This window comes from Apis laboriosa, unplaced genomic scaffold, assembly GCF_014066325.1.
Source record: "Apis laboriosa isolate Shangri-la unplaced genomic scaffold, ASM1406632v1 scaffold122_cov146, whole genome shotgun sequence".
NCBI classification, from domain to species: domain Eukaryota; kingdom Metazoa; phylum Arthropoda; class Insecta; order Hymenoptera; family Apidae; genus Apis; species Apis laboriosa.
This window is the reverse complement of record NW_025221084.1, coordinates 501,242-513,917: the sequence shown is the minus strand read 5'-3', so window position 1 is coordinate 513,917 and position 12,676 is coordinate 501,242. Positions and strand designations below refer to the sequence as shown.

General features: G+C 23.2%; 1 protein-coding gene across 1 annotated transcript; it reads right to left on the bottom strand.

Annotated features, from left to right (window-relative positions):
• Positions 1-1,065: 1,065 nt before the first annotated feature.
• LOC122720181 (zinc finger protein 91-like) lies at positions 1,066-11,822 on the bottom strand. The gene is made up of 18 exons (XM_043946706.1): positions 11,296-11,822; positions 9,658-9,792; positions 9,377-9,572; positions 9,135-9,292; positions 8,826-9,058; positions 8,320-8,646; positions 8,087-8,223; positions 7,640-7,953; positions 7,282-7,541; positions 6,934-7,201; positions 5,574-6,820; positions 5,011-5,440; positions 4,516-4,857; positions 4,259-4,443; positions 3,658-3,939; positions 3,394-3,568; positions 2,232-2,505; positions 1,066-2,112 (listed from the first exon to the last, which is right to left on the bottom strand). Exons 1-18 carry the CDS (start codon positions 11,428-11,430, stop codon positions 1,283-1,285), a joined length of 5,928 nt encoding a protein of 1,975 aa, XP_043802641.1. The 5' UTR covers positions 11,431-11,822; the 3' UTR covers positions 1,066-1,282.
• Between the last annotated feature and the right edge of the window lie 854 nt (positions 11,823-12,676).

Here is a 12,676-nt window from a genome sequence, read left to right as displayed (position 1 = left end):
ATATATATATATATATATATATCAGCTTAACACATACAGTATTTTATATTCATTCAAGTATAAAAAATACACTTATAATTTAGTATAATTTTAAATAGTTTTTTAATTTTAATAATTATTGTTTATTTAATATTATTATAAACTCTGTATATTGCTATATTTGTACTATTTCTTTTGTTTGAGATTTATAACATAAGAAAAATTTTGAATGCTAAATATCGATACCGATCGAATTACCTAAAAATGAATTCAAGATCCAAGTTATTATATCTGAAATTAAAACTAAATACAATACAAACTTAAATAAGTTATCTAAAAGCAAGATAGGGACAGTTCGTTTATTACATCATATTAATTTATAGTTTATATATAATTTTCAAGTTATTTCAATCCTATTTTATTTGTTATATAATATAAATTTTGAAGTTATAATAATGAATTGAAATTTCTTTCAATGTTATCTTTCTTTATATTTTTGATATAATAAAAGAACTGTCTATTGTCATAAGTATACAAATACATTTGAAAGTTGATTCCAAAAATACTTCTCGCAAATGAACACTAAATTAACAATGATTTTCTAAAAATAAAATTAATACCAGATATTAAAAATTATTATTAGATAGTTATTTTTAACACTTGCAAAAAATACTTTAAAAAACTCTTAAGAATTTTATTTTCAAATGTATTTATATCATAAGATTTATGAAAGCTATTTTCATAAAATTAATTAATCTAAATTATTTACAAATGGTGTCATCAATATGAATTTCGGTAAATTTCAAGATACAAATTACGTACGTAATAATTCATTTGTATTTTTTATACAGAAAGTAATACAAATTGTAATTACTTTGATAATTTTAATGAATACGTGGATATGTTTCAAGTGATATTAAAAAAAAATTTCATTAAAAGAATCTTTACAAAATATAAAATATTTTTTTAAGTTTTTATAATATAAAGTTTTTACTTTTTATTTATTAATCATATTAGAATTTATTACTATTTAAACACAGGAAATTTGTTCAATAACTTAAAAAAAAGAAACAAATATTTAATATTTTACTTAACATCATAAATATAATATTCTATTTTATAAATTATTTTATAAATATTATTTAATATTTATTATTTTAAAATTAGATTTTAAATCTTGTTCAATTTAATTTTTAGCAAATGTTATGTTTTCATTGAAATCATTTCTACGTATTCTTCAATCTACAAATAATGCTCAATATTATTTACCATTTCTTCAAATTATTTAATCTCAATTTGGCACTCATTTCCTTTCATTATCACTGTCCTCTTCTGTACTATACCTAAGTGCAGAATAAACATATTCTTGATTTGAATTTTCATTTTCGTCTTCCAATATTTCTTGTTGAATTAATATTTGATCTCCATTGGCTACCATCAGAACAGCTCCTTCCAGATCATCCAATTGCATGTTTTCCTCTCTATCTTCGATTTCTTCATTTTCTTCCTCTTCTTCTGTTTCTTCAATTTCTTCATTTCCTTCATGCCCTTCTGATTCTTCAATTTCTTCATTTCTTTCATTGTCTTCTATTTCTTCAATATCTCCAATTTCTTCATTCTCTACCATTTCTTCAATATCATTTCTTTCATTCTCTTCTATTTCTTCAATATCACCATTTTCTTCTATTTGTTCAGTGTTCTCGTTTTTTTCAATGTCTCTATTGTCTTCAGTTTCTTCTATCTCTTCATTTAATTCAATATCATCGTTTTCTTCAATCTCTTCATTATTTTCGTTTTCTTCTTCATTTTCTTCAGTAGAATTTTCATCAAATTCATTTTTTGTATCTTCAAAATCTTCATCACTACGATTTACAAATGTTTCAGATTCAAGTTCTAAAGATTTATTGTTAGATAAATGTTTTTCATATAAATTCATAGAATTTGGAGAACATCGATTTTGAATCTCTGATAAATTGCACATTTCTATTCCTTTACCAGTTAAAGGCACTATAGAACCAAGTTTATGACCTATTGATTGTTCTATAGATATATTTTCAGAAATTAAAGGAATTATTGGACTTAGAACTGGAGGTTCATCATCATCTGATAAACTTGCATGACCTTTCTCTGCATCTAAAACAATTATAAAACATTTGATTATTTTTTAATTTAAGAAAAATCAGTGAAAATTATTTTTTAAATTAAAATAAATTAATTATATATTTTCAATAATTTTCAATCAATTATTTCACCTATGTTTTTAGCTTCTTGAATATGTTCTAAAGTATAATCTTGTAAATTTTTTCCATCAATTTCCAAATTATCTAATTCTTCTGAATCTTCGCTTTCTGAATTGTAAGTAATTTCTCCAGTTACTCTAGATTCATCCTCCGATTCATTTTCTTCTTCAGCTTCAGTACTACTATCACTTTCGGATTCTTCTATATCTGCTTCTTCTTCTGCTTCGGATTCATAATCTCCTTCTTCTACTTCTTCAATCATCGCATCATCCGCTATCAAACTTCCCTTTTGATAAGCAAAAATTAATTAATTTAAAAACTTTTAATATTTTAATCAACTTATCGATTTTTCATTTCGCAAATCGAATTATTTACAAAAAAAAAAAAAAAATTTGATATTACATTATTAATTCTCTCTTTCTATATACGTTCTGATAACATATATAATTTATACATTCTTTTTATCATATTTTTATATATGTATAATAATGTTTATTTATTAATAATGTATATAATTATATGTTAAATATAATATATTTAAAAATAAAAGACTTCATTGTCTATTTATATAAACAAATTTGTTCATATAAATAATATAAAGAAATATATATATAATACATATATATTCATCCATAATATATATATATACATATGTATTCATACATAATATATATATATATTTCTTTATATGAATATATATTTCTTTATTTATATGAATAAATTTGTTTATATAAATAGACAATGAAGTCTATCTTTAAATATAATTACATAAATAAAATTTTCTATTGTGACAGCTATATTTTAATCTTAATATATGATTTTAATTTATATATAAAATAAAAAATTTATTAACTTAATATATTTAAAGATTAAGGATTTCTTATTTTTTATTTAAAGTTTATTTAGAAAATATATAACTAATAAAAAAAGACGATTGCATACTAACATATATATTGTCACAGATATATGTTTATATATAGATTGAATTTAATAATATGCAACATTGATTTTAAAGAAATCAATATGGACTAAGACTAAAACCAATGTATTCATACATTTATAATTTTTTTTTCGATTTTTATAATTATTTTAAAAACAGAAATTAATATTGTATTGTAATTGTTTTTAACTTCTGAAAATAAATATATTATTTATAATTTTTTTAATTACTTACTTCTGTTTTTTCATTGTTTTTCAATTGTTCTTCTTCTGTTTTTCCAATACATATATTTGGATGTGTAGCTTCATTAGTAATATTTTTTCGACATTTTGAACACCAAGTGCTAGTACCCACATGACCAATATGAATACTTGTATGTAATAACAATTTACTCCGTGCATTATGATATCTATCAAATATAAAAAATTTATTCATTATAATATTATATATAAAATATTATATATTATATATAAAAGAAAAAAAAACAAAATACAATACCTGCCACAAATTTTACATGTAAAATTGTTTCCTTCAGTTGAAAGAATTGCTTCATGTGCAGCTTTCAAATGTTCTGCCAAATCATCATAGTCTTTGCAAAGTTTCAGGCATACTCCACAAGTGACTGCTGCTTCTGTACGATGGAAACGAATAAGATGTTGCCATAAATGTTTTTTCGCTGGCCATTGTTTTCCACACACTTCACAAGCACATTCTGTATTTGTTGATTCATCATAAACTTTTCTAGAATCTTTTCTTGAACATTTTATTGAAGACTTTGTCCTAAAATTATAACTATTTGTAAATTTAGATGTACATTTTCCGAATATCAAATGCTTAATATTACTCAAATGAAAATAAAATTATCAAAATTTAAAATTCCATAATTCTATCAAAGAACTAATGCACATAAAAGAAAAACTTGAACTCTTTATTTATTTTCTAAATTAATTTTCTTTTGATTGATATCCAATAATTTTAAAAAATGTTGAATAATTTTTCACTATTATTTTTGTTAATTCAAGGAATTATATTGAATTATATTGAAAAATATACATTAAAAAAAAATTTAATTATTTTTTTGTATTTTTTTAATATTCACCTTTGAGAAAGTGGCATAAGATTTGGAAGAGGTTTCTGACCACAAAGCTGAAGATTTATATCTTCAAAGAGATTAAAATCAGGAATATTTAAATTTGATGTAGGTTCTTCTTTTTTAATTTCATTATTATTTTTTAAATGCTCTTGATTACTTAATATATCATTTCTTGAAGTTAATAATTCTTCCTATAAAAGAAATATTTAAATTTAATTATAAAATTAAATCAAATTAAATTTTTATTTAAAAATGTTACTTACTTCCTTTTGTATATTTCTTTTACAAGTTGCAATATGATTCCAATATAATGTTTTTGTACAAAATTGTCTCCTACAGCTTTTACAAAAGAAATTCATTTTTCCACGCATTTTTCTTTGTTCATCTTGTTTTAATTTTTTAAACATTCTTTCTGGATCTGTATTATGCATATTTCGATAATGTTTCGAAAGACCATCACTATTTACAAACATTTCTGGACACATTTCACAATCATAAGTATCAGTTAAGGATCTTCTTCTTTTTGAATCATTGGAATCCTCATCACATATATCTACATCGTATTCTAAATCTTCTGGCTCTTCTTTAATTATTATATCAGGAGACTATATATATAAATAATAATTAATTTTATACTCAATTATATTTAATACTTTATACTTAATTTTATATTCATTTTAATAAAATGAAATATAATTAACATATATATATAAGATATGATATTAAATTTTATAATTATTATTTTATTATTAACTTACTTCTATTTCAAAATCTTCATTTTTTGAGCCAATATCTAATCTGTGTTCAAATGCAGCAAGTTGATCTTTGGGAATATTATGTATTCTTTCATAATGATCTCTAATTGATGAATCTTCAGTAAAAACAGCTAAACATTGTTTACAAGTTCTAAATACTTTTCCATGACATTTTTTAGTATGATCAAAGGCTTTCCACTTTGAAGCATATTGTTTTCCACAAACTTGGCATGTATTAGGCCTTGAAAGAACACTGGAATGAACTTCTTCTACATGATTTTTAAGTTCTTTTGGATCTTTCATCGGAATTAAGCATACTCCACAAGATACACCAATTTCATTACGATGAAGGGATAATATATGCATTTTCAATTTTAATTTATTTTCAACAGTATCACCACAAAAATCACATACATTGGGAGTAGTATGATATCTATATAATAATGAAATAAAAAAAGTTAATCACAATGAATTATATTTGTATTTCTTAAGAAAAATATAAATAATAATAAATATAAATAAAAATAATAAATAAAAATTAAATAATAATTATTTATTTAAATTACCTGTGATCTTTTCTATGAGTTTCTAAATCTTCTTTTGTTCTAAATAATTTCCTACAAGATCCAAAATTGCAAGTTAAATCTGGATGATCCATATGTTTCACCCTATTATGTGTCATAATTCCTAATTTTGAGGTAATTGTTTCATTGCAAAGATGACATGTGTATGTACTATGATGATTTTCAATATGTTTTTGTAAACTAGCACGATCTTTAAATATTCTTTCACAAGCTCTACATCTCGTTAACAATGCACCTGGATCTTTTCTATAATTTTGACATCCCTTCATGTGTCTACGTAAAAGATACCGTTTATGAAATCCTTTATTACATTTTTCACAATAATGTAAACTAACTTCTTCAGTTTTAAATTGTCTATTATCTTTTCCATCTTTCCTAGAATCAGGTTCATATCTATGAATTTTTGAGATATGTGCTGCTAAATGATCTTTTGAAGCACTAGTTTTCAAACAATAAGGACAAGTTACATCTTCATGACCTTTGTGGACTCTATTTACATGTTTCCATAAATGTGATGTTCTTCCATAACATTTATTACAAAGATCACAAGGGAAAAGTCCATGAATAATTCGTCTATGATTACATAACTTCTCTAAATTAGTAAATTTTAAATCTGCACAAAGTTCACAACTTAAATCAGTTTCTCTTATTCGTCCGTCTACTTTATTTTCACTACTATTTTCTATTCCATTATCACAATTTTCTTCAAAACCGTGGATTTTTCTATGTCTAGACATTTTAGATTTATTTGAATATGGTCTACCACAAATGTCACAACTAAAATCACCATTTGTTAGTGGCCAATGTTTTGATCTTACATGAGTGCTTAATTGTAAAACATTGGGAAACACTTTTAAACAGACACCACAAATTAATGGAACAGTATCTGAATGAACGCCCATAACATGTTTCCAATAATCAACTCTACTACCCCAAAGTTTACCACAAATTTCACAAGTATTTGGGGATGAGCCTTGAATTGCATGATGTTGAATGTGTTCATTTCTAAGAGATTTTGTAGCAAAAATTTTACCACAATCCTCACGATCACATTTTATTGCTGATTCATTGTTATGTGAAGAGCTAACATGTAACCAACGTTCCCATTTACTAGGATGTGAACTTCCACAAAGTTCACAAACAAAAAAGAGATGGTATTGAGCTCTATTTCCACTGCTATTTAAATTTGATGAATTTAAAGGATCCCCTGTGGGTACTAGTTGTTCTGACTGTAAAATAAAAAATTTATTCAATACAAATTTTTTGAAGAAAAATAAAAAGAAATTTTTTTTCTCAATTTTATTTAATAATTTAATAATTTAATAATGATTGATATTCTTACTCTATGTGCATTTCTTTGATGTCGTATCAAATGATCTTCATTAGGAAATGATTTATAGCAAATGTAACAATCTACTTTATCTCCATCTTCTTCATAATCTAGCATTTGTTCTGTAGTTTCATTACCATTAATATTTTCTCCATAATAATTACTATTCAATTGAACAAAAGTTGCAGGATCATAATTTGGATCCATATTATGTATAGACACATGTGCAATTAATTTTTTTCTGGAATCATGCTGTCTACCACAAATAGTACAACTATATCTATCAAAATAGAAAAATAGAAAAAGTTATAGATTTGTCATTATTATTGAATATTATTTATATAATTTGGAAGAAAATACCTTCTTTGTTCAGAAAGTAATAATTTTGAACCACCATGATACATATTAACATGATTTAAGAGTTGTGTATTGTCTGAACAAATTTTTAAGCAAACACCACATGCAAATGCTGCAAATTCTTTGTGAGTAGCACGGATATGAAGCCAAAGAGATGCACGATCATTAAAATCACGAGTACAAATTTCACAAACAAATACAGTTTCAATTTCAATGAGATTTTCATGTCCACTCTCATGATCTTCTTCATTTTCTGCATTCATCTAAAATTGAAAATAAAACAGAATAAAATTAAAATAAATAATTTTATTCTTCTTGATATAAAAAAAGAGAATTATATTTTATATTCTATAAAACATACCTCCGGAGAAAACGGAAATTCAGAAGAGATCTTGCCTTCATATGAATCAAAATCCATAGATTCATTCCAATTTTGTAAAACAATTTTCTTTAGACATTTATCACTTTCTATTATAGGATATGGATCAACACCATGCAAAGTTTGAATGTGTCTGCTTAAAGAAGACTTAAGGACAAAATCTTTTTTACATAAAATACAAACAAATGGCTTATCAGCATCATGAATTGCTTCATGTTCTTTTAAATCCTCAATTGAAGTAAAATACTGAGGACAAGATTCACAATACCATTTTTTATTTTGAATATTAATGTGCTCTATTAAAGAAAAGGAAAAATAATTTTTAGAATTAAATATTATTTAATTCTAAATTTAAATTTTATTTTATACAATTTTTTTACTTTGTATACAAATCAAACAATTAGAAATAAAAAATATATAATAAATTACCTATTTTTGGTAACTTTTTTGGTTTGCTATTTGTTGTAAATTTGTCTTCAAAATCTCGTTTAAGACTATCTCCTTTTGTTAATGCTTGTTTTAAAATAGTTAATTGAGGATTTTTCGCTAATTTAGCTTCTGCATTTCTAAATAATGAAATAATTTTAACATTTAAATAACAATTTTAAATAATTTTCGTAATAAAATTATAAAATATTCATCAATAATAAAATTAATCCTACCTATAATCTTTGCTATCATCATCACTTCCGATACTTGAAGCTTCAGAACTATCCATAACTTTATTATCTGTAATCCCGATTTTTCCTGAAAAATCTAATCTTTGTCCTTCAGAACAAATTCTGCCATGAAGATTTAATTCCATAGCATCCATACAAATCTTTCCACAAGCATTACACTGATATCTATTTTCTGAACGATAAACATTGTTTACTGGAATTTCTGTAGATGCTGGAAGACCAGCATGACGTGATTTTATATGTTCTTCTAAATTTGTTCGAGTAGAGTAGATCCGTGAACAATAACCACATGTCACTGCAGGATGACCTCTAATACAAAAATTATTATATAATTGTTATTATTATTATTATAATATATCATATATTTTTTACTTATGTATATCATATATTTTCTATTTATGTACTTTAAAATTGTTAATTATTAATTATTTGTTAATTATTTGTTTTATATAATTATAAAATGAAAACATCAGAATTAAAGTGCATACCTATGAGTTGTTGAAACATGACCCCAACGATGTTTTGCGGTGGAGTATGATTTATGACAAAGATCACACTGATAAGGTCTTTTATAAGATGTATGGTCATCTGTAAGAACTTTTTCACCAATCACATCACCGGCACCAACATGAATGCGTGCATGTAAAGACAAATGACCTTTTGAACTAAATGCTTTACTGCATAAAGAACAAACATAAACTTCATGTTGCTGAGATGTATGCTGTAATAATGTTAATTATTAAATTATATTAATAATATTTAAATTTTATTTTCAATTAAATTCAATTATAATATACCTCTGGTAAGTTATTGGAAATTTCTTGATGTCTTAATTCTGATTCATCAAGTTCTTCTGTAACTATTGAAGTCATTTCCAAAAAATCACTCGGATTTGTTTCCATATCCATTTCATACTCTATTGAATGACGATCTTCAGAATCATCTACTATTGTTGCTTAAATAAAGAAAAAATTAAAAATAGAATATTTTTCTTTGAAAAAAAATTTTAACAAAATTTTTTAATAAATTAAATTAAAACCTTCATCTGTACCACTGTTATCAACAATTTCTTCAGTGTCATGATCAGCCTCACCATCAGAATTTAATCTAGGCGGTGTGCCTAAAGCAGCATTTGGATTTACAATAGGAGCTTCTGGAATCAACACTGGTATAGTTTTTCTTCCTTTAAAGAATTCTGAGTCATTAAAACATGTTAAAGTTGTAACATCTTCATTCTAAACAATAAAAAAAGAAATTCTTTAAATATTAAAACTTAAAGAAAAGTAATAAATTATTAATATGAATAAATTTTAATTTTACCGATTCTGAAGGTGACAAACATCTTTCTAATAAAGCCACTGCATTAACACATGCTGTTCTAAAATCATAGAAATTTTCCAAATTGTACATACATCGATAACAAAGACATTTTGGTAATCGATCATCTTCTGCAATCTGAAATTAAATATTTAATATTAATTTTCTAATAATTTTCAATATAAAATTAATATATGCTTACATATAGAGAAAAAATATATTTAATTATTTCTTAATTTAAATATATTAAAATATTTATTATTAGTTAAAAAAAATTAAAAATAATATAATAAAATTTTAAAACATGTTGAATTATATTATTAAGAAAATTAAGAAGAATTAAAATTATATAAATAAATAGATAAACATATTAAATAGAATATTAAATATTCAAGTATATAATATATCAGATAATATGTAATATATATATATAAAATATCAGATATATTATGAAACAAATTAAGTTTAAAATAGATAAAACAATATGAATTTTATTAAAATAATATGGGTTGGACCTAAGATATTTTAAAATGATATTTTATATATCAAATAAAAAAATATAAAAATTATATATTAAAAAATTATAAATAATTAATATATTAAAAAATAAAAAACATCAATCATATAAATATTATTTTATAAATAAAATATAAAAAATGCAAAAATATCAATTTTCCTAATAATAAAATATATGATTATATTAATATAATATTAATATAAAAGAAAATTAATTTATATTAGCATAATCAGTCATTTTGCAAGTATTTATTATTTTAAACCCATAAAGTGAATATTCATGACTAATTTCCTTCAAGTTTTTCAAAATCGTTTGAATCGACTTTTTTTTTAAATATATGATTGCTCAAATCTGTGAAAAGATAATTTTTTGACAATATAGAATATAGGAATCTATTTTTTATATTTATTTCTTTTTATAATTTTTACTTAACTTTTAAAAAAAGATATAATATATTAACAGTTACCAATATTTTTCTTAATATAAGACACAATTTTCTCATATCTTTGTAATTATGAACATAGATTAATTTTTTAATTTTTAATTTTTTACACAAAAACAGAAGTTATTGTAAAAAATTTTTATAATCTTGCAATATCTTCGTTATAATGAATCGATTGATGTATTGTATATCATATTTAATATTCTGAAACTATTTTAAAAATATTTTTAAAATAAATATTAAAATATCAAAATAATTAAAATATTATTAATTATTAATTAAAATATTTAAATATATTTTTTAAGTAAAAATATGTAATAAAATATATATTGAAACAAATTTAAAAATTTAATTAAATATTTGAAAGAATTAATAAAACGAAAAGTAATAGAAACGAAATGTAAATTTAATATCAAATTAATTTTTAAAATCGAAAATATAAAAAATAAAAAATAGTATTTTATTAATTAATTGTATGTTATTAAAAATATTTAAAAAAAGATTTAGAGAAAAGATATTAACAGAAGAAAATAAAAGAAAATATTTCTATATAAATAAATCGAAGACTAAATTGAATTGGTCTAAGTTTTCTATTATGAATGTAAAATATTTTAGAAATATAAAATTGACACAAAATGAAAAACACATAAGAAATGTATTTCGTAGATGAACAAATACCAACCTTAAATGGCAAACAAGCTTGTATCTTGTCAACGAGCTGTCTGTTTTTGCCTTCTTGACCGAAGATGTCCATTTTAACGGCGTCGTAGGATGCGCAAAGCCTGCAGAGTTCTTGGTAGCGTTCCCTGGACTCCATCGTCGGCGTGGCCACGAAGAAGATCACAATACTGGCCCGAGGATAATCCGGATTTCCTCGTGATAGTGTAGAAAAAGGCTCCTCTGGCCCGGACTCGGCCTTCTTCTTCTTCCTCGGATCACATCCTTTGGAGCGGGGATCCGCGGCTCGCTGCGACACCGCACGGCTTCCGTTTACGGGCTACTTCCTGGCGATTTTCAAGACAGTTAAGGCCCCGGGCGCCGCCATTTTGTACACAGACACTTGTTCCATCAGTTTTGACGAGCACGACCTCCTCCATGTCGCTAGATCTCTTATACTTCAACAGATATATCCAGTGATTTTTCAATACTTTAGAAACCTCGAATTGTATTTTGGGTTTATATAAAGTCCAGTTCATATTGAATTGATTTCTGTAACTTCATTGCAACTTTTCAATATATATTATAATTGATGAACAATGTGATTGGTTCATAATTATCTAGTTCATAATATTCCTCTTCTATTAATGAATTACTTTTTAGATTTATTATAATATTAAATTTGTCTTTTATATTAATAAATTGCAATAATTATGACATTCTAAAACTATTAAATTAGATAGCATGATATGCTTTTTTACTAATCAATATACGATTTTATTTAGAAATATAAAATCTTAATCAATAGACATTTCTATTTTTTTATTGTATAGTCTATCAAATAATTAATCAAATTTATATTTTTTTTATAATTTCTTGTCAAACTTATTCAGTGTTGTATAAATGTATTACTTATATGCATCGTCAATGTATAAGAATCTATATTTCAAATTCAAATAACGATAATAAAAAAATTATTTGTGGGAAAAGATAATTCAAAATAGTGAATAAATGCATCACGTGATATATAATATAAGCAATTATATACAAGTGAGGTTATATATTTGTTTGTGAATAATTTTTGAATAATTATTAATAATGATATAATGTATATTGTATAAAATAATTGCAAAAGATGATAAAATTTTGATATAAATTCTATTGAAAAGTCTTGCACTAAAAAAAAATATTTAAAATATTTTAAATATTTTAAATTAAATATTATTCTATTTCAAATTTTCGCATAAGAAATAAATTTATCAATATTTTATTTTGCAATTAATAATCATGAATAAATAATTTTTGTAGATATCTATATATTTTTATAATCTCTTTTAAAATAAAGTAAGAATTAATTATAAATTGAATATATTAGTATTTCAATTGGTTGTATTTCCAAAAACCTG